This window comes from Merops nubicus, unplaced genomic scaffold (genome assembly GCF_000691845.1).
Source record: "Merops nubicus isolate BGI_N331 unplaced genomic scaffold, ASM69184v1 scaffold4391, whole genome shotgun sequence".
Taxonomy (NCBI): domain Eukaryota; kingdom Metazoa; phylum Chordata; class Aves; order Coraciiformes; family Meropidae; genus Merops; species Merops nubicus.
Window position 1 is genome coordinate 103864 of NW_008588901.1, and position 21686 is coordinate 125549.

The 21686-nt window shown below is 35.5% G+C and overlaps 1 protein-coding gene across 1 annotated transcript in view; it reads left to right on the top strand.

Annotated features, from left to right (window-relative positions):
• NBAS (neuroblastoma amplified sequence) overlaps positions 1–21534 on the top strand; it is a gene marked incomplete at both ends in the record, with an annotated part of 123217 nt that extends 101683 nt beyond the window's left edge. The window contains 6 exons of the mRNA XM_008949395.1: positions 1096–1206; positions 4554–4804; positions 6596–6930; positions 12634–12852; positions 13100–13302; positions 21445–21534. Of these exons, the coding sequence (XP_008947643.1) occupies positions 1096–1206; positions 4554–4804; positions 6596–6930; positions 12634–12852; positions 13100–13302; positions 21445–21534 (1209 nt within the window). The remainder of the gene's footprint in view (positions 1–1095; positions 1207–4553; positions 4805–6595; positions 6931–12633; positions 12853–13099; positions 13303–21444) is intronic.
• Positions 21535–21686: the final 152 nt, after the last annotated feature.

The following is a 21686-nucleotide window of genomic DNA, read 5'->3' on the forward strand; positions in this document are numbered from 1 at the left end:
AAATTAACATGAGTCTTATTATAATAACTCATAAATATATTAAGTATTATATTAATATATTGCTAACAGTATTGTATTAATACAAGTTTGTAAATGAATTTACCAATAATTGCAATTGTATTGTTTAATAGTTCATATTGTGTAAGGCTTTTTTCGCTTAGTCCCACATAACTTTTTAATTGAAGAATCTAAAGAGAATTCTGCTGACCATATGATATCAAATATATTTTGTTACAAGCTGTTCATTACAGGTCTGCTAGGATCTAATAACAAACAGATATAATTTTTCTTGGAATTATCCCGAACGAAAAAACCACAACAGAGAACTGAACCAAAATCAAATGTAGAGAACCCAGCATCAGCCTTAATAGTATTGCTCCTATAACATCCTAAAGCCAGGAACCACTTGTGTCTATCTGAACTATACTAACTTCACTGGATTAGAAAAAATAATATGAAGTTAACTTCAGGCTTGGTTCACTTAACAGATTCTCCATCTATTGTTTTTTTAAAGCAAAATACAAGAACAGAAAAACAGTTTTTAACATTTCTAGGACATTTATAGAGTGGAGTTGGACATCTACACACTTACTTTTATTCTGCAAACACTAAGGGTGTTTCTGTGTGTGAGCTTCTAGGAAGAGCTTTGAAGACCTACACAATAGTCGTGCTAGAACACTGTAGGTGTTGCAACTAAATCAAATAAGTGCTGTGACACACGACTTCCTTTATCACTTTGTAATTGAAATGAGATTAAAACTGAGGTTTTTGCTTTACAACAAAGGTTAGGCAGAAGCTGTCATTGAGAACCAAAATGTATGTGGAGCAGGTGGAGCAGAATTTTGTTGTGTTTGGAATAGCTCTGTAGTTTGATTCCTTCCCCCTCCCCTTATTTTTTTTCCCCATATGGAGCACTAAGTAAATGCAAGAAGACACACTTTGTGTGTATTTTTAACAGTGATTGTAGTTTCTTGGTTTATGAAACTTGTTTGTTAAAGAAGTCATTCATTTTCTAATGTAAATATTTGTTTTCATGTCATGTCTCTAGGGGCTTAGTGTAACTTTTCCTTGTTTTCTTTCGTGTCTCTCTGTAAGAACACTTGAGGACAATGTGTACAGGATTGCTGTTTCTTTGGCTCAGCGGTACAGCGTCCCACTTTGGGAAGTGCACATGACACATCTGGAGTTTTTATTCACTGACAGTGGGTGAGTTGCCTCCTCTACCAATACACATACTCTGCTGTTACACAGAAATATTTGCTAGCCTATGAGCAAATTGAAGTGTATTGGGGCTAGAGTTTGGTTTGTGTTTGCACATTTTTTTGTTTTGTGATAATTTGGGAATCCTTGTTTTTTCCATGTGATGCTTTTGTAACCAGCCACAAAAACAGGTGTTACCAACACAGACAAATTTCGTATATATGTTATTGTTCTTCTAAGTACCCCAGGACTTTTGTTTCAGTGTTTAGGTTTCCATAGCTTTGAAGGTTAGCACATTCTTCCAACAGGAATATATTTTGTAGTTATTTTTACAGTCCCTTGGAATATATCCTGAAACATCTTAGGGTAGTTGGGTTTTTTTTGGTGTTTATTTTTGTTTGTTTGTTTTGTTATTTTGGTTTTTAAAATAAATAATTTATATATATTAGTTTTGTGATTTGGTGATCTCTTTTCTACATAATAGAAGAGGAAATAATTTTATTGGGACTTCTCATTCACATTATTAATCTATTCATCTCAGTTTCAGTTTTCTATAAAAGGACTTTTCTTTCTTTCAAATATTTCTTTGGAACTGTTCTAGCCTACCAGATTATGGCAGACCATACCTGACATTTTTGTGGGGCATGAGTGGAGGGATGCTTTTAGTTTCTGTTCCATGGTTGGTTCCAGGACCTGAAAGATGAATAAACCCACTCAGTGAAAGACTAAGCTGCTTGCCTGAATAGCACATGCAGATGACAGTGATGCAGAACCCCCTGTGTAATGCAGCAGCTCATATCTGCTGTTCAGACAGACATGATCAGATTAGTCATTTGTTTCAAATTTTAAATCGTGAAAGCAACTTCAGCTTGCAGCAGTATTTGTACCTCTGTTAACATTAACTATTAATTAAAAAGCATTAAAACATTTTATAAAATATGAGACATAAAAACCAAAGCTTGATGTTGGTGCAAGATCTGAGAAGATGAAATAACATTGAGATTTTCCTTTGCTTCCTCCAGAAGTCATAGCCTATAAATTTTGATGCTGCTAAATTATTTAGTGCTTTAAACAAAATAGGCAGCCAGGATATAAACATGGCAACACTGGGGTGAGTGTGAAAAAGTCACCTGACTTGTCTGGGACTGGAATATTACCTTAGGTATTTTGCAGCAGTTTTCTGTGGTTTTCTTTGTTCTTGTCCTCCATGAGTTAGTATTCATAGAATTCTGAAATCACTGAAGTACAAAGTAACAACCTTTTCCCTAATGAAATTCAAAAAAGTCTTGCAAATTGATGTATAATAGCATAATATGCTGCTGAGCATGTTTTTGTTGTATCATAATCTCATTTTAAAGTTGATTGACAGCATATGGCTATTACAGTATGTTTTAGTCTTGGGATTATGGCATTAATAATGCATACCTCGTTATGCATTCATTCTGAACTGAAAAGGAATTTATTCTAAGACTTAATCTCTTTAACTGAATATGCAGTATTTCTATAAGCCACTTTACGTAGGGAGAAGCTCAAAAGAAGCACTTATATAGTTTGTATTAACTATTTCTTCAATTACTTGATGACAAATAAACACCACAGGTTGGTTTTTTTTGTCATGCTGTGAATTTGAATCTGATGAAGATTGTTTAAAATTGTATTTTTTAAAATTCAGGGGAAATTTAATTATTTCTTTTGAAGAATCTGATAATTTTTGATTACCAAAAATCTATAAAATGCATTTTGTGACTTCAGTGACAGGAAATTTTGTTTGCCTGTCATAGAATCTATTATTCCAGAATCTTTCTGAATAGCATAATGGACCCTTCCTATCCATCACCAACTCCACCCCAAAACCACATGACAAACCTCTGAGAATCCTGTCAATATAATTTAATGTCCATCTATCCTTTAGTGTGAACTTTGAGGGTGGATAGAATAATGTATTCACACTCTTGAAATATATCGAGTCCAAGTGTCTGTTTTGTCTGATACTAAGAGTGAATGTTGTTTTATTTCCATTAATGTTGTACTTGTTTCCATTAATATGGTAAAACACTTAACCAATAACAAGAATTTAGAGAATTAAGATAATGTTTAGAAAATTAACAACCTGTGGTAGGTTCTAGATATAAAAATAACTCAAAAGATACCTTTCTGTCTCAGAAATCAGAGTAATTTTTAAACTGAGAGAAGTTTGTGTTTGTGGTATTTGGTGGAAGAAAATCATCTTTAGGGGTGAAATTGGGACGTTTTTACTTGGATATCAAAGAAAAGCTCTAACTTGCATATGGCATTTTTACTAAGGAAAAATTGATGTTGAATTTCTAATTTAATGAATTTTAAAGCTAGAAGAAAATCAAGTGGGATTAGAAGACATAAGATTTCCAAATGAATTGTACTACCTAAAGTGGCATATAATTGCGTTCTGGGGAAAGTCAACGTGGTAGTCTTCTGTACATTACTTCTTCCCTCAGATTTTAGGTAAAACTTTCAGTTGAGGAAAGTATAAGCTTAAGGTGAGGCTTCCTTGATATACACCCATTTTTCTTCCAGCTGAGGAAGAAATAAGTGATTGCACGCAGCTATCTTTCATGTAACCGGCTGGAGGTGTCTGAAATCATGCTGTGCAAGAGCTAATGTATTCTTTTCAAAAGGATCAGAAAAAAATTCCTTAAGCAGTGGGACTGGCTGAGGTCATCCCAAGACTTGCTGATATTTTCATAAGCTTTCATGGATGACAGTTTGAGAACTGACTTGATAAAACTGTCAAATGAAATAAGCAAAGCTTGAGTAATAGTGTCAAATAGATTAGTGAGCAAGAGACAATTTTCAGTGGCAGTGTCTCTGAAAGCATGCACAAGTGCCCACTGACTACAGAGGACAGAATGTAATAGATTAGGAGAACTTCTAATTAGGCAATAGGATTTTCTAGCATCATTCAGATGTTAAAAAAATCAACAAGACATTTTTGTGTGGGTTTTTTTTTTTGTTTTTTTGTTTGTTTGTTTTTAAAGGCTTTCTGTACACATACTTGGGACATATGTCTATTTTTACATACAACTGTATGTAGAGATGTGAAATCCTACTTTGAATCCTACTTCAGTATTTATGACCCTTAATCTGCATGTCCCAGTCAACATGTAACAGATCAAAAAATACAAGACCTCCTTAGTTTTTGTTCACAGAGAATAAGAATTATCTAAATAATTGTGAACATTTACTCTTTCAAAATGTCTTACAAATTTGAACCTTAAAGAAAGGAAAGTTTTTTGTCCTGGTCTACCAAGCGGGTAGCTGAAGAGTCTTCCATGGCACGTCCAGGCCTTTAAAGCCAAAATTCTTTTTAAATGTAGGTTATCGACACTGGAAATAGAAGAAAGAGCACAAAGTCTTGGTCTGCTTGAGACTTTGAAAACCAGTCCTGAAACTTTACATGAACACATGGTTAAATATGTTTACCCAAGTATTGAAGGCAGAGATCACCAGCGGTTACTTTATTATTTTACACTCCTTGAAAACTGTGGTTGCTCAGAAGTGGTGAAGCATACTGTCAAACCTGACACCCACATCCGCCTCCTGAAAAAGTTCAAAGTGGTTGCACCAGGTAGGAAAGTTCCTTGCTTTTATTTTTTTTTCTTCGTAACTGTATTTATTGTTCTGTTATGTAAGTGTTTACGTGATTATGCTTATCAAGTTTATATGATCCAAGTCATTATTTTTCAGTGAGCATATCAAATGGGTGCAAACACTTTAGTAGATTAGTCATATCTAATAGGAGTAAGTTCCTTCTCTTTGTATTACAGAAAATCTAGTTTATCACAGCAAGCAAAAAATATTTTCAAAACGTGTTTCTGTTGGTCATGCAAGTTAAAATTATTGGCAATGATTCACAGTGAATTTTTAAAAAAGAAATTCAGACCACCTAGAGCATAATTTTTAACATGGCAAGTTTAACATGAATGTTCTCAACAAACTTGAGACACTTTACCTTTCAAAAGTCAGAATTACATAATACATTAGGAACTTTAAGCATTTTATTTGTTTGTTTTAAAGAGGATAATTTTATTTTGTGTTTTACCCTTGATGTTACCCTTTGCTTTTTCCAGAACAATTTTGTCCTCCTATATTAATCAGATTTCTCTATAAAAATGAGCATGTGGAAAGGACTCTGAAATTTTGAGCACTACTTTGAGTTTGTTTTTTAGCGAAGTATTAGCAGCATCTTGGATTTCAGTCAAATATCTCCAAACACAGCTTCAGAATAAAAAAATACACTGTATGGGATTACCTGCTGTGGGGGTCAATTAATTGCTCAATACTGGAACCTCATGGATATTAGACACTAGCTTTGCTGCAGAATTTGGAAATATTGTGCATATGAATTCATGTATTGTAAGAAGAAAAAAAGGCATTTGTTTTATTTTTGAGGAAAGGATTATATTCAGTTCTTACTGATGTTTAAACACTCAAGTTCTATGATGGTTGTCAAAAGAAAATCTGTCAAGAAGGGGTTTTTTTGCTTTCAGAGCTATTTTAAATGTTAGTCAAAAAAGTCAAAGTCCTAGGACCGTACATCAGACATGAATCAGTCACTTTGTACAGTAAAAAATTAAATATTGCATTATACCCTTAATTAAAATTCTTGGTGTTCAGCATAGTGTATGGATAGTAGGCAAGGAACAACAGCAAAGTTAAGTGGTTACAGGCCCTAAGTATATGAAGAAAGAAATAGCAATAGAAGTTGATTGTCTTAGGAATTGTATGCATATGTAAAATAGTTTTGTTGCCAGAAATATTTTGTTGCTGCTGGAATAATTTGCAGAAGTTTTCTTCCTGTGAGAACCAGAGTAGTAATAGGACTCTTGTAATATACGGATATTCATGTAAATGTAAATCTATATGTCCTGTCTCTAGTTGTCTACACTTGTTTACTTGTGGTTATTGCCTTGCATTTTTGCTGAGATAGGTAGTAAGTGTCAATGGATACATAATCAGAATACGTCTTTTTTTAATTAAAGAAGACATATCCCTTAGGTGGATGAGATTTTCTAGGCTTTATATTAAAAAAAATAGCAGCATGAGTCTATGTACTGTGTATATATATTCTTGCTTTGTTGAGAATCTGCTGTTTTTAGTTTGTATCGATATGTAATGTTATGTTCCAGGGACTGGGAGATTTCACACACATCTCAGGACACTGTAAAATCCAAGAGTTAGCTGTTTATAAACCTGTCTTCCTTCCCAGTCTGTCAGTATGTATGATTGTAAAAGGAGATGGAGCAGAGTCTTTCTAGGTCTGCAGATACCAGTTTAGTTACATGTAAATGTAGTGTTTGAGTAGATTGAACTATGGATAACTTGTATTTTATTTACCCTTTTCTACTTCTGTCAATAGGTCTTAATTACAAAAAGCTAACAGATGAAAATGAAAACCCTCTGGAAACACTGGAGCCTGTCCTTACAAGTCAGAACATTTTATCTATTTCCAAACTTGCTCCCAAAATTCCTAAAAGAGATGGCGGCATGCTGTCACCAAGCTCTATTTATGCTGTCTGGTTACAAAAACTTTTTTGGAATGGCGATCATCATCTCATTAAAAAAATACCAGAAACCACGGATGAGTGGCTACATGCATATGATATGTGTTCAAAGTACTTGGATAGACTTGATCCAGATGATATCATCACTTTTATTGATGAAATTACCTTTTCTTCAAAAGCTGTCACAAAGGTAAGCAGATAGATTTGAAGAATTTCAGACCTCAGGTGAGGCATGGTTGAATATAGCATCAAGGAGAAAATCCCAACAGATTTTACATTTTCCATTTTACAGTTTTTAAAGATAAATTCATCAATGTACTTTCTCTTTCTACCTTTTCTTTTTATGACTGCCAGTATACAAGAAGTTGTTATTCAGTTAGAGGAATTAGCTCTGTGGATAGGAGAGTTTTTGATGGAACCCCAAAGTCCCTGTATTCTGGTTGAGCAGAAAGTAAGATGGTCTTCTTGTGTTTTTATTTATTTTGCTTGTGCTCATCCTAAAATTCATTGTGCTGCAGGCTTGTGTTTAGTACCAGGCTTTTGCATTCTGAGTAGGACATTCCACAGAGAAATGTTCTGGGCCAGTGCATATGGTTTCTAGGCACTGTAATAATATACAAGATAAACTGCCATAATCTCCATCTGGCTGAAAACCTGTTATTGAAAGAACATACTTTCATGTCTGTGACACATATTACCAGGTCTGCATTTTCTTTTTGCCCACTAGGATATTTCTAACAGTTGTACCCGTGCTTTCTTATGCATCTTTACTGTCAAGCACAAAAAAGAGATGGGAATTCTTAGGTATTCCCTTATTAAAAGATCTTGAAATGCCTTCACTAACAATCTAAAATGAAAAGAGGTGGTGTTTTGCAGGTTTTTTTGTCTTTATCTTGTGTATTCTGGATAATGCTCATTTTCCAGAGGTGTTTATTAATCTCATTCAATGGGAATTTCAGTTTCTTCCCTGTTTGGGTATTATTTTAGTGTTCCCATGATATTAGTATAAATTTTTTAGAAGCCTTCTAACCTATACCTATACCAAAATTTGTTGGAAAAAAATGTACTACTCATTGAAATTCTAGGAAAAAATAAAAAGCACCAAACTTATGTCTTAATCTGTCATGCTAGACCAACACATTTTGTTACTAGTTTAATCAGGTGTCTGTTTAGCCTGTTCAGTAGAACCACTGTGGTGATTAGGTGTGTTGATCCTTTCTATCACATAATCATACTGAGTGTTTCATGCCTATCAGGAAAGACTGACACTCATTCTGAGATCTCAATTGCCAGACCTGATCCTGGACTGAGGTAGCCAAGGGATGACTGTTGTCTAATGATAAGGAAATACTGTCTTTGTGTATGATTGCTGCTAGTGACTACTTGAAACTCTTCCTGTCAATGTATCGTGGGCATTTCAAGATTATTTCTCATTTATTCCAGACAAATGGTGCAGGGTGTGGATGGATACCCTCCACTATTACCTGTTTAGAAACACATAGTTTATTTTCCTTTGTTTATGTCTCTTTAGGATTCTAATACAGCTTCTCTACTCTCTTTAAGATGAGTAGGAGCAGCAGAAAGGAAATACTGATGGCAAGGTGGTTGGTGGCCAAGCAGAACTTTGTGGTAGAAATCTCTTAGCTTTTTGGCCACAAAAAGTACTCAAGAAATGTTTGCAACAGTTGGTCAAGTCATCTGATTGTGTCCCTTGCACTGGGTTTGGGAATGAAGCAGCTGTTCAACCAGCTTGCAACTCGTTTGGTCTGAGGATCCCATCCAATTTTCAAGTGGAAATGTAGTATGAAAAATTGTCATCATAGAACCTGAAAACTTATTTCTAAGAGAACACTTTTGTCTAACTTTGATCTGAAAAATGTTTCATACATAAAAGCTGCCATTTGACTTGCACCTTTTACTTAAAATTTCATCCTGTTTTGGGCTGCGCTGGTCACATGATCACTCATTTAATCGCAAATTCAGCGCTTTCTTCCCAGCTCAGTTCTACGGCCAAGTACTTTATCAACTCCCATTCCCATAACAGACGCACATTTCTGTATCTTACGGAAGTACTGATATTTTATACACATAAAGGACTGAAAAAAAAACATGGCCATTAGTATGAAATAGTTATAATAATTACACTGATGTCCAGATGAACTGTGCTGGGTCTGGCAGGAATGGAGTTAACTTTCTTCTATGGGGCTGTGCTTTGGATTTGTGAGTAAAATCATGTTTATAACATACCAGCTTTTTGGCTGTTGCTGAGCACTGCTTGCACACAATCAGGGCTTTCTCTTTTTCTTAACTAACAACACAGCCCTGAGTAGGCTACCGGTAGGCAAAAGCAGGGAGGGGACACAGCCAAGACAGCTGACCTGGGCTGGCCGAGGTGCGTTGTGCCACGTAACGTCATGCTCAGCAGTAGGTGACTGACAATACGGTTGTTGCTTGGAGATGGCTGGGCAATTGGTCTGCTTCTGGGAGGTGGTGAGTGATTGCCTTTGCATCACTTGCATTTTAGTTTTTTCGGGATTTTTGTCCTTCTCTCTCCTTCATGTATCAAACTGTTTTCACCCACAAGTTTTCTTGGTTTGCTCTTCTTTCTCTTTTTCCCCCCACATAGGAGTTTGGAACCAGTTTTTTGTTATTCCTTAGCTGTTTCACCTACTTCTGAAACAACTAATGTAATTTGTTTTCCATTCTAATATACCTGGCTGGCTTGTGACCATGTGACATTTGATTGGTGGAATATGTAAAGCTGAAATTCAGTGGCAGAGATGTGAACTGGGTCAAACTATTCCATCTGAACATCTGGAAACATTTTTCATTATGAGGCTGACCGATCAGTGGCACAGGTTGTGCAGAGTGGTTGTGGAGTCTCCCACAAGGGAGATACTCAAAAGCCACCTGGACATGGTCCTAGGCAACTGGCTTTAGGTGACCCTCTTTGAACAGAGAGTTTGGACCAGATGTCCTCCTGAGGTCCCTTCCAGCCTCAACCATTCTGCATTTCAACGTTGCTGGGATCCCAGGTTCCTGTGGCAGTAAGAGTTGGAGAACTGCTTCCATAGTCTCAAGGCTACGTGCTAATCACTTGCAGTAAAAGTGGTAGGGTCAATGTCTTCATTTGCAAGTGAATGTTACTTGTACAATACTTTATTAATAAAAGCTTATATATTCTGAAAGAAATTTGGAGTGGACAAGCTTGAGAAGTGGGCCTGTGTGAACCTCATGAAATTCAACAAGGCCAAGTGCAAGGCCCTACACCTGGATCGCTTGCAGCCCAGAAAGCAAATCATATCCTGAGCTGCATCAAAAGAACTGTGGCCAGCACGTGAAAGGGAGGTGATTCTTCCCTTCTACTCTGATGAAATCTCACCTGGAATACTGTGTCCAGCTCTAGAGTCCTCAGCCCAAGAAAAAGACATGGACGTGTTGGAATTAGTCCAGAGGAAGGCCACAGAAATGATCAGAGGACAGGTTGCCCAGAGAGGTTGTAGATGCCCCATCCTTGGAACCATTCAAACTCGGGCTGGACAGGGCTCTGAGCAAAAAAAGATGTCTCTGCTCAGTGCAGGGGGGTTGGACTAGATGACCTTTAAACTTCCCAAAACATTCTGTGATTCTGTAATTTTATGAAATGGGCTTCTGAGATGAGTTTTTACCCTGAGGAGTGGAATCTGTTGAGCTGAAATAGTATGTGATGTTCCTTGATTTGAAAATGAATGAAAACAGATTTTTAGGTTTCCTCATTACACGGTATAGCCTATAGAATTTTAAATATTTTCAAACTGTAGAAGCTTTATAAAAAGAGAGCTTCACATGCAAGCAAAGATAGAACCAACCTCTAAGCTACTGTTTTTTATCACTGGGTGTGATACCAAATCTCATTACTGAAGCTGACTAGAAATATGGAGGACAGCCATTCATGTTTTCAAATAAAATAACCAGAGAAATGATAATGCTGCATTTTGATGCTATGCAAATGTGAATGCAAAATTAAAATAGTCTTGGGAAGAACTTGTATTGCTTTTTTTATTTTTGAATGCTTTATTCTGTGTGTGTTTATGATGGCACCATGACTTCTAAACTGGCAGTATATTCACACTGTTCTCTAGGTTATAACAGTTTGATGGACTACTTTAATTGTTTGCATTTTGCATTTCTCTTTATTGCATTTTGAACGTTAGAATGTACAGTAGAAGGGGAAAAATTAAATACATAGCTGTTTTCATCTTTTATCATGTTTGTAAAGTGGATATATAAATCCATCTGTGGTCATTAAAATTGCATGTGATGTGAAGATTATCACCTTTTCCTTGCTTATAGTAAATACCAAATACCAAATTATTGAGACCTTGTTCAAAATAACAAAATCATGATTAATTACTTTTGATGGGAATGGAACTGAGTTCCATTTGGAACCAAATGTTGAAGTACCCTTTGTGTTTACTCGGTTAATACTTCCAAGTTTTATTAACTTTTACAACAATGTAAACCATTTTGCTGTTACCATGAAAAATATCCACTAGACCATTGCTGTGATTTGCAGCAACAACATGAAAAAACAGGATTAAACCCTACAGCTTTCACTGTGTATTTTTAAGGTGGTGGAAGTAGGCAAGCTCTAAAGCTTTCCACTAACTAATGCTTTCTATGGCTTTACAGGTAGGTAGTTTAATTCATGATGGAAACATCTAGTTGACTTTCTTAAGAACAGTGCTATAGCAGTTTAGTTTTCCTCCTTCTGTGGTAATTCAGCCTCTTGCCTACTCAATGTGTCATACAGGTTCAAGCTTGGTTTTCTTTTTCTTGTGTACTTCATCTTGATAATTAAAATTTTTTGTGTCTTTGTCAAGTTTTCCAGTAATAAAAACACCTGATGTTAAAAGTACCTAATGCTGTGGGTTTAGGCAGAGGAGACCCCACCCATTAGAATGTTTACTGCAAGCATCCTTAAAACTGTACTTGAAGTTATAAACTAACTATACATGAATTTTTAAAATGGTATTTCAGACTTTGTTTTTGACTTAGAGCTGAGACTGTCTTTCCTGACCTAAAAGCACAACAATTTGCTGCAAGTACTATCTGTATAAAGGGTATTTCCATCTATATTCCTTTCCAACATACTCTTGTTTTCTGGAAGCTTGGGTATCTGTGATCATTGCCCAGGCTCCATTCTGAAGTCCTAAATTCCATTCTGGTGTGCTGGAATGACCCTTTCATGCCAGATGGAGGGGTAGGGGAAACCTTAATTCAGTGTATGTATGATTCCATTTAAAAATTAAAACTCTATTGAAAGTGTAATGGGGACAAAAAGCCCAGGCTTTTTTGTTTCAGTTTAATGATTAGATACATCTTGTACAGGTCTTTCAAAATAGTAACTTGCTGTTTTGTATAACTTCTGCTTTACATAGCTTGATTTAAAAGTTGTCAACTTCCTACTGTTTTTTGTTTATGATTATGGTCTTAAGGGCACACTTTAAACAGTGATCTACACTTGACAAAACTAACCTTAATTTAATTTTCAGCATCTGAGATTTTCAGTTAATATTGCAAAAGAATCCCCAGACATCTCTCAGTTCAGAAGTAAAAAAGATTATAAGGTGGCAATCTACAAAATTCATAAATATTATTGGGCAAAAGAAATGTCATGTTTTAAACTGAGTCAGATTCAACATCAGTAGAAGGAAGGACAACAAAAAGTAATGGAATACTGATCCTTTTTAAATAAATTACTAATAAGTAGTAAATTTTTCTCAAAAAATACTTAATTTAGTTTTATGCTGTGCCATAAAACTTTGGAACCACCTGACCTCTAGGCACTGATGTTAATACAAATAATAGTGTACAGATGATAAATGATAAAATATTAAGTAATCTTTTTCAGCTGCCTGTTGAGGCCAGGATAGAAGTGACTATGAAGGCTATTAAGGCAGTCAAACATCTTTCTGAGAAATCAAGAAAAAAACCTTCTGAGAATGACCTGGAAGACGCTGAAAATCCATCTGTTGTTTATGAAGGAACTCTGAATCACTTGCAGCAATCTCTTGCTCATCTGGAAACACTTACACACAGTTTTATCACTAACTTGAAAAGCAGCAAACAGGTAATTGTTACTGATCAGGTGCATATTTTGTGGTTTGCCATGACTATCAATGATGGACAAAAATCTTCTGTGGTATTTTATTAATGCTTTGTACCTTTGTTTTTGTTGACCTGATTTTTGAAAATTTCCTTCTATCAGTCTTTCCTTTTTCATAGTATACATTAAATCTTTGTAGAATGTCTCAGGATGATACAGCCCAGTAAATAAAGAGTGTGCTGATTAGCGTTCAAAAATTATCTGTTCACAGGATACACTGCAGAAGTATGGCTACTTATATGATTTGTCAAGGTCAGAGAAAGAAAAAATCCATGAGCAAGCAGTAGCTATGTGTATGGATGGTCAGCCCCTGGATATGATACAGCAGTTGTTACAAGTGGCTGTTGGAGATCTAGGTTTTTCTCCCAAGGATATTGTCCAATGTGCTATTAAAAAAATTGTATGTACATTAAGGTAAGTACAGTGACACAGTTAAGCCCCCACATCTCTCTTCTGGGCTTTGGGGTTGGGTTTGGTTGGGTTTGGTGTTTATGGTTTTTTTGTTTGTTTGGTTTGTTTGTTTGTGTTTGTTTGTTTTGCTCTTTTTTTTTGTTTTTTTTTGTTTTTTTTTGTCTGTTTGGTTTAGTTTGTTTTGTTGGTTGGCTTATTTTGTAGTAAGTACTTGTTTGCTTTGAATGCCTGGGTTTGGTGTTTATGGGTTTTTTGTTTGTTTGTTTTGTTTGTTTGTTTGTGTTTGTTTGTTTTGCTATTTTGTTGGTTTTTTTTGGTTTTTTTTTTGTCTGTTTGGTTTAGTTTGTTTTGTTGGTTGGCTTATTTTGTAGTAAGTACTTGTTTGCTTTGAATGCCTGAATTTTGCAGAAAATCGGGCAGTAACAGGAAATGATTTCTTGGATCATTTACCTATAATTTCATGTTCAGATAACACAGGTATATTTTTCTGAGTTTGGGAAACCTGGACAATCTGAACAAAGAAAACCACAGAACTCATCCTTTTCACTGCAGGATGCTTTCCAGTTGAAAAATATTTGCTTTACAATATTGCTCTGTTATGTGCGTGTGCAGTTGTGAATTTTTGGCAAATTTACAACTGCAAATATTTCTGCCCTCTTCAACAGTGTCAAAAGACATATTTTTGGAAAATAGTGGGTACCTTATGTAGGCATTCAGACAGTAGAACTGTGGCAATGGCTGTTGCCAAATTAACTAGTCTTACATGGAGAAATACAATTTTTGTCTTTGCAGTAACTTGCTGGGTAGTTCTGGGAGCTGTTTTCTGGGTGGGTTGGTTTGTTTGAAAGGTTTTGAAAAAAATGTGGTTATCTGTCACTAAAATATAGGCTATATCTTTTTCTTCTTTGTTCTCATAAAGAATGCTGCTTAGAATTTTTGCTCTTACACCTTCCTTCATGTCATACCTTATGTCCAAGTTAAACAGCAAGTGTGACTGTATCATGCTTCTTACAGCACTTAAAGGCATACAATAATACCCCCCCCAAAAAAAAAAAACCTCAAACAACCCAACCTGTTAACTTCGTGTAGAGAAACAGGTTTCTAGTGTGAGAAAAGGGATTGTTTTGCTGAACTCCTTCGGTGTTCTCATTGTTACTGTTTCTTACTGTTATTGCCATCATACTGTGAGCAATCCCACATCCTATACCAGAAGCAAGGCTTCATCTCCATCTTTTTCTGTGACAGAAACCAAATAACCAACCTCTTCGTGCAACCCTACAAAACTGAACCACCTTTTACTTTAAAATTATGGAGAAATAGGCTAGGAGAACAGAAAATGCAAAGTAACTAGCTTCTACACAGTTTATACTTACACTTCTCTAAATATTTCTGTTGAGATCTGAGTTAGAAAAGTAAGGCAGAAAAGAAAGGAGAAAGTTAAGAGAAAAGAAGAGGTATTGCAACCCATGGATCCAGTGGTGTTGTCTTTGAGTTAAGTTCCTGGTCCACAGGTGGTGAGTCAACGCAGATTCTTTCATGTCTCTATAAAAAATCTTTTTATAGAGATTGTCCTCCTCTGGGAGGGTGTCTAAGTTGCTGGGTGCTCTCTAAGTTGAATATGCATATCATAAACTTGAGAATCTTAAAGTGAGGCAAAGGGCGTTTCATGGGGTCTTGGGTGATCATTTTGATCAGGTACCTCCATGAAGTGTCTGGCCCCTATTTGACCCCACCTGTGTGCATGCTCTGTTGGAGTCAGGGGAGAGAAACTAGTTGGCCTTGCCTCTGCTGTGGACCACCAACTCCTCCTGTATCCCCACTGCAAAACCTATACTGGTGTAAGAGTTTCAGGGCAAGCTTGCCGTATTGTCCGTGATAGCTCGGCAATATCCCATTGCTGTTGGACTAGAGCTGAGATGTGAAGTTCTTAAGGCAGTACAAAGACAATGATGTTCTGGCATTTTGCATCCACATCCCTGTCAGTGTTTGTGTTCCTAGCATGAAGAGAGACTGAGAATTTTTTTCTTTGCCATTGTTGTTGACAGAATATCAATAGACTCTTAATCTTTCTGTCCGTGATGCTCTTTCTTCTTCAGAGAAGCACAAAAGTATTCATTGTGGCTTTTTTTTTTTTTCCTGCAGTCAGGTGAAATTAATTCATCAGGGATGTTTTTTTATTTGAGGGAGCTCTCTTGGATTTCATGTTGCTGACTGGTACCTGTTCCCTCTCCCTGGCTAGGTCTTTGATTTACTGAATATTGCAAATGAAATACCACTCTATCTGTAACTTAGAGGTTTCAGTAGAAATATTTTCCCCCTCCTTTCTCCCTTTTTTTTTTTTTTTTTTGAGGGGGGAAAGGTGATTTTATATCATCCATGATAAATGAACAAATACATATCATTTAACTATTTGTACAAAACTCACTTCTGTAGTATTTCTGTTCTAAATTGATACATGCGACATGTACCAAAGAGTTTTCTGTTTTTAGATGGCTGCTAGACGCTGTTTATCATTTCTAAGAGCAGTTTAGACAGATAAAACTTTGAGAATTTATCTTGGTTTTCTACATGCAGAAGATTCATGTGGGCAGGATGATCTGAATGTATGTAAACAAGTCAACAAATCTATCATGGAGAATAGTCTACGTCTTTGCCTTTTCTTCAGCATGTATGTGTATGCCACAGTAGACTGAAGTGTCACAGGTGAAAAGAAGGCAGCCTGTCAAAAGGTCTGTGGTCCTCTTTGGCAGAAAATTGATTTCCCTTGTTACTCATTTTAAGAGTTCGTAGCATCCTCAATGGTAGAACTCCTGCACAGCAACAAAAGTAATAATGTGTCTCTTGTCTGGGTTTGTCCATTTGTTGAAGATTAATTTGGCTTTAGATAATCACTGACCTGCTGTTTCTGACTGAAATATAGCATTGTGATGCATCTGGATATAAAGCTCACCGGGTTCAGTTATTTCAACTATAATGAGTCTCATTAACATGCAGAGTTTGAGAAGCCTATCAAAATTCCCCTTTTATTGGGATTCTTATCTAAATTTTTTTCTGAGAATTAATTTTCTTTTTTCATATGCATTACGAGACATGGAATGTCCACAGGGTGGTTTAAAGTTCTGAAGCAGGGACCGTTGCTAATAACTCCTGTGCAGCACGTTCTTGTGAAGAAGGGAACACCTCTCCTTCCAGTAGAGAAAACTGTAGGGACAAGATGGGACAATTAGTTGGAGGCTTCACATAAACTCATCTGATGTGTCATGTGACCTAAAGTGATTAGTAGAAATATTGTTTTTCCCTCTTCGTTGGGGGGAAGGGAGAGATCGTTTTGTGTTATTCATGATAAGTGAACGGATAGTGACCTATGGGAAGTTTGTCTGCTACCCTGATAAAGTGCATGAGATGAAGATCTAGCATAAAATAAAATGGAAAATACTTGAAATAATATCCTCCCTATTAAGAAATTTGTTAAAAGAATAATATTATAAAGTAGCATTACTCTAAATATAGGAAGCAATTAAATGAAAGATTGTTGCTTGGCATGTTTTAAGCCTGCTGGTGTTAATGTTCTTGCTGTGAATAAATTTGGATGCATCTCTGTCCTACGCTCAGATGTTAGCTTTCAAGCTAGATCATAATGCAGTTAAAACATATTCCACATTTTGTGCAAACTTGCATTTCAGGATGAATGGCCAAAACTAACAATTAAAGTAGTAGTCTTGCCTGTGTATCTGGAATGCCAGACTACTTTTTTCAAAAATGCAATATTTCAAGGGAAAATTCTTGAGGTTTATTTATTGAAGCCTTGATAAGTTGTACAATATAGATACAATAGCTTTGAAAGAGGTCATGTAGGAAAATTCTTTCTTGTGACTGAAAATATATAACCTTTCTTTCATATCTACAGCTCCCCTTCAAACACAGTAAAGTAGCTTTTGTTATTAGCATATTTAATGACTATTGCACAAGAACATTCTAGAAAACATTGTCTTTATGAAAGACAAATGAAGTTACTTTTTGGTTTCATTTTTCAACAGCATGTGATACCACTTAAAAACTGTTCACACCTTCTCAGAAACAGACTTCTTGCTAAATATGACGTACAGTTACTTGCCTAATTTTTAGGTATCTATAATGTAATTTTAAGAGCAGTATGGTCAGTTTTGTTAACTACTTTTTGTTTCCTTTTACTCTAGTTCTGGCACACCAAATTCAAAGCAGAAACTCTTACATTGCTATGTATAAAATCTCATCAGCAGAACATATCTGCTTACTTTGACACACATAATGGGCACTTCCTTGTTTTCCTATGGAAACAGCTACTATAAACAGAAATCAGTTGCCTCTTCAGTAGACATCATGAACGTCTGAAAAACAAAACAAAAGATTTTGGTAATGATGGTAATCTGATTAGATTTATTTAAGATTGAGTTTAATCCATTACCTGAGATCACTCACATGATATACTGGAGACTTTCCATGATCCATGACTGCAGGCATGTTCATGGTTGGGAAGACTCCTGAAGACATTATGGCCTCCTTCATTTGCGGCTTCTAAATTTTTTTGTCTTAGGGGTCCAGATGGATCTAGCATTTAATGAAATTTTTAAAGTATTCAAAGGCAATGAGAAGGTAAGGTTTGATGAAATTTTGAGTTCCTGTTTGGTGGCCAGTGTTTCATGAAGAAGGCAAAACCAACTATATTAGAGTATGTAGGTTACTTAGGAGGAAAAAAAAAAAACCAACAGATTTTTTTTTTTTTTTACTATGGCATCTCACTTGAGCAGGAGTCATACAGAGTAATTTTGCAACTTGAATATCATAATTTCTTGCTATTTCTGATGGAAATGATGCTTCATGACTGGTTTGTTTTTTTTTCTCCAGCTTTGAATGATCACACTATCGATGTATTATTGTCTTATTTTCCTGACATTTAGAGGAAACAAACAAGAAAATTAAGTTGGAGATATCAGATGACATCAACTATTTTCAATTAATACCATCATTAGGTTAAAAGCTTTAGATTAAGTTAATTTATTCTCCTTTCAGGCAGTCTTTGTACTTCTTTGTACTTTATTGTGTTTGAGGAACTTGATTAAATATGCATCACTTTTTCTGAAGCTGAACTAAAATAAAAATAAGCCTTTATCAGTGTAATTACACCAGGCTCATACCTAGGAGTTTTGAGGTGAACGCTGGATCCTTTTCTGTTGTTTAAAACATACATAAAATAGCATATAATCTGTGTGGGTGACTAATCCATTAATTAAATTTCTGTTAGTAGCTGCTTATTTTTAATCATTAATTATTAAGAAAAGAACAAGGCAATAATGTGTGGAAGCTTGACACGATTATTTGTCTCATGAGCTGTAATCTCCTTTTAGATTCTCTAACCATTAGCCATTAAAGGCAACATTAAGCTCCAGAAAATACTAGCTTTCAGTCTTGCCAGATTTATTTTTAAAGTACTTTCTTATTCTAGATAACTGCTCAGATTTCACCTTTTTTTTTTTTTCTCCTTTCCTCCTGCTTAGAAGAATAGTGCCTGTCTGTGTGTGACGAACTCAAAGCTTTCTGTAAATATTCATACCTGTGTTGTACCTGAGAGCTGGCCTTGCAGGTGTGTTGTCTGAAACAGCATTGCTCTTTTCAGAAATGCCCATTAACTTGTGCATGTGCTTCCTTGGACTGGACTTGGAGGTGCATTAGGGCCTGCTTGGGGTAGGACCAAACAGCTTTCATTTCTGTTTGAGAGGTGAAGGGTTTCTGAAGAGCATGTGCTTAGGACTGTTCAGAACCAGTCTCCAAAATTGAGGATACCTGAAATACAAAGTTTGCTGATCGTGATATGGAAATTACTTATGTGTTCTAGGATAAATAAGGGTACATAGAGCTATAAGATCTCGATTTCTGTAGGTTATGTTCTATTCTTTTCTATTTCAGTCATCATTCTTTTCTTAGTAAGCGAGCTTTATAAGTATTCTAGTTTTCCTTAGATATGGCATGTTAAAGCCATGTATTTTTATTAAAAATATATATTTTTTTTTTCTAAATAATCATCATACTGCAGGAAAATCTAAATCCAGCCTATAAACAGAACATTAATGAAGTCACTTGGATCTGTCTTCAGTCTGGGAACATATGCTATATTTTCTTAATTTTTTTTTTTATTTAAAACAAATTTAAGACCATGTCCTAATGCAGGTAGCTGTTTACATGAAATGACTACTTTAATACTACTGTTCTTTTTACTTTTTCCACACTTTTATGATACTGGCATAATCTAAATATAATCTTTGGGGTTTTTGTTGCTTTGGTTTTTTTTTTTTTGTTTTTTTCCCCTTAACAGAACATTCACTTCTGTTGTGTGTCCTTTTTTCTTTTTTTTTTTGTGTGTGTGAAAATAGATTTTATCTTTTGGACACACAGTACATCTCTTTGGAAGTCGAAAATCCTGGCTATTTCTGTACTATAAATTATAAATTTATTGTTTCTAAATATTCTAAAGACGTTTAGGAAAACATCGAGATTTAAACTTTGTATTTTAAAATCTATTTAGCTGCCATATGTTCGTATTGGTATTAAAAATGGTGTTTCTATCATATTCATTTGTGACAGTATTTTTTGAGAATATGATTGCTGTTATGAGCTTTCTCCTCCCACTTCAAAACTAAGAGTGCAGGACAGGAATATAAAGTAAATATACTAAGATTTCACCATGTAACAAATTACCTTACATTTGTTCTGAATGGAGTCACATATTTGTTTTAAATCTAGTGTTGTTCAGTGAAATGCTGGTCTCTTTGTAAGATATGAATAAAAGTAGAGAAGTTTAATGTCTTCCTGCATTCACATCTTTCAAGGTTATAAAGGTTCAGATCTCTCTTCCATATAGTATAACAATTTCTTAGGCAATATATTTGTCTTATTGAATTAATAAATGACAAAATTATAAACTATCATTAACTTGACCAAAAAAAGTGAAATATTGCAGTTATTTTTACACACTCTCAGCTATATAGTGTATTTTGTCTTTAGACAGAACAGTCAGAGTAGGCAGCACATGGATTCATTCTTAAGAGATCATGTAGGAAGAGGCTGACATTTAGTAGCAGAATAGCTTTGATATGCTGATGAACTGTGGAGAAAATGCACTTTATCTCTGGGTTTTTTGAGATAAGCTAACTTTGGAACTATTTGCCTTTCTTCTTTTTTCTCTAATACAGCATTGATAAACTCTTGAGATAGGCAAAACTCTTGTTTTTCTAGTTCATCCCAGGCATCATTTCCTCTGCTGTGGTTTCCATGAAAAGACACTGTGTGCTTTATTGAAATACCAGTGCAAAATCTCTTCTCCCTCTTTCAGCACCAGATCACTTCCTAGCTTTATTTTGCTGAAAATCTTATAAACAATGCTGCTTTAATTGCATTATGACCAAAGCTGTTTTTCCTGCCAGAGAGGTTTGCTGGTTTTTTTCCCAATATTTACTACTTTTGACCTGCAGAAGGACACTGTACTGTCACTGCAATGTCTGATGTCCAGCATGATTCTCCTTTTTCCACTCTACCATTTCCATCGTGGATGCTGTTTCAGGGGTGGCTTCACCTTCCCCTTTCCCACGTGCTGCTCTTGACCCCATATTCCCTACTTCTAAAGTTTGTTGGGTCTGTTAATCATGAACCTGGTTAATCCAACTGAAGGTGAAGCCCAGAGGTTGCGGGGGGACGAGAAATATGCTGAATCAGCAGATAGGATTCTGTTGACTGAGGCTGCAGGCAAGTTGGTGTAAACTAATAGTGAAACTGCAAGATGATATTTGAAAAGATGGTGATATTTGCATATAACCTTTAATATGTTTAGTTGATACTGGTGAGATCTTCAAGGTAATGAGATTGCATGTGTATGTTTTGCTGACTTAATCTGTTAGAAGTGCTAAATTTTAACAAATTTCCTTTCAAATTTCACAGGTATTTTAGTATTTCTCTTTCCTACTATTTTCTTGTTGCTCCCCACATTACTTTGATGTAAAAATAAAGGTACTAGCAATAAATATGTGAAAATTATAGCAAAGCTAACAGGTGGGTAGAATTGGATGCTATATTAGGGACCATTTTAATCATAATTTTATGTCTTTCTCGTAATAGTGAAAATGATGGCTCATCTACACCGGTGAAAGATCCGCTTGGAATCCTAGAAGGCATTGTTTCTTCAGTGCATGCAAGTGTTGAGAAAGGGTAAGAATATCCTGTATGGATTCTTTGGTTAAGACATTGAAAGAAACTTCTCATGAAAGTATTGAATTTTCAATACTGAATATGGAAGATCTGTCTTCACGTATATATACAATAGAATAGAATCAAATCATTTAGGTTGGAAAATATCTTTA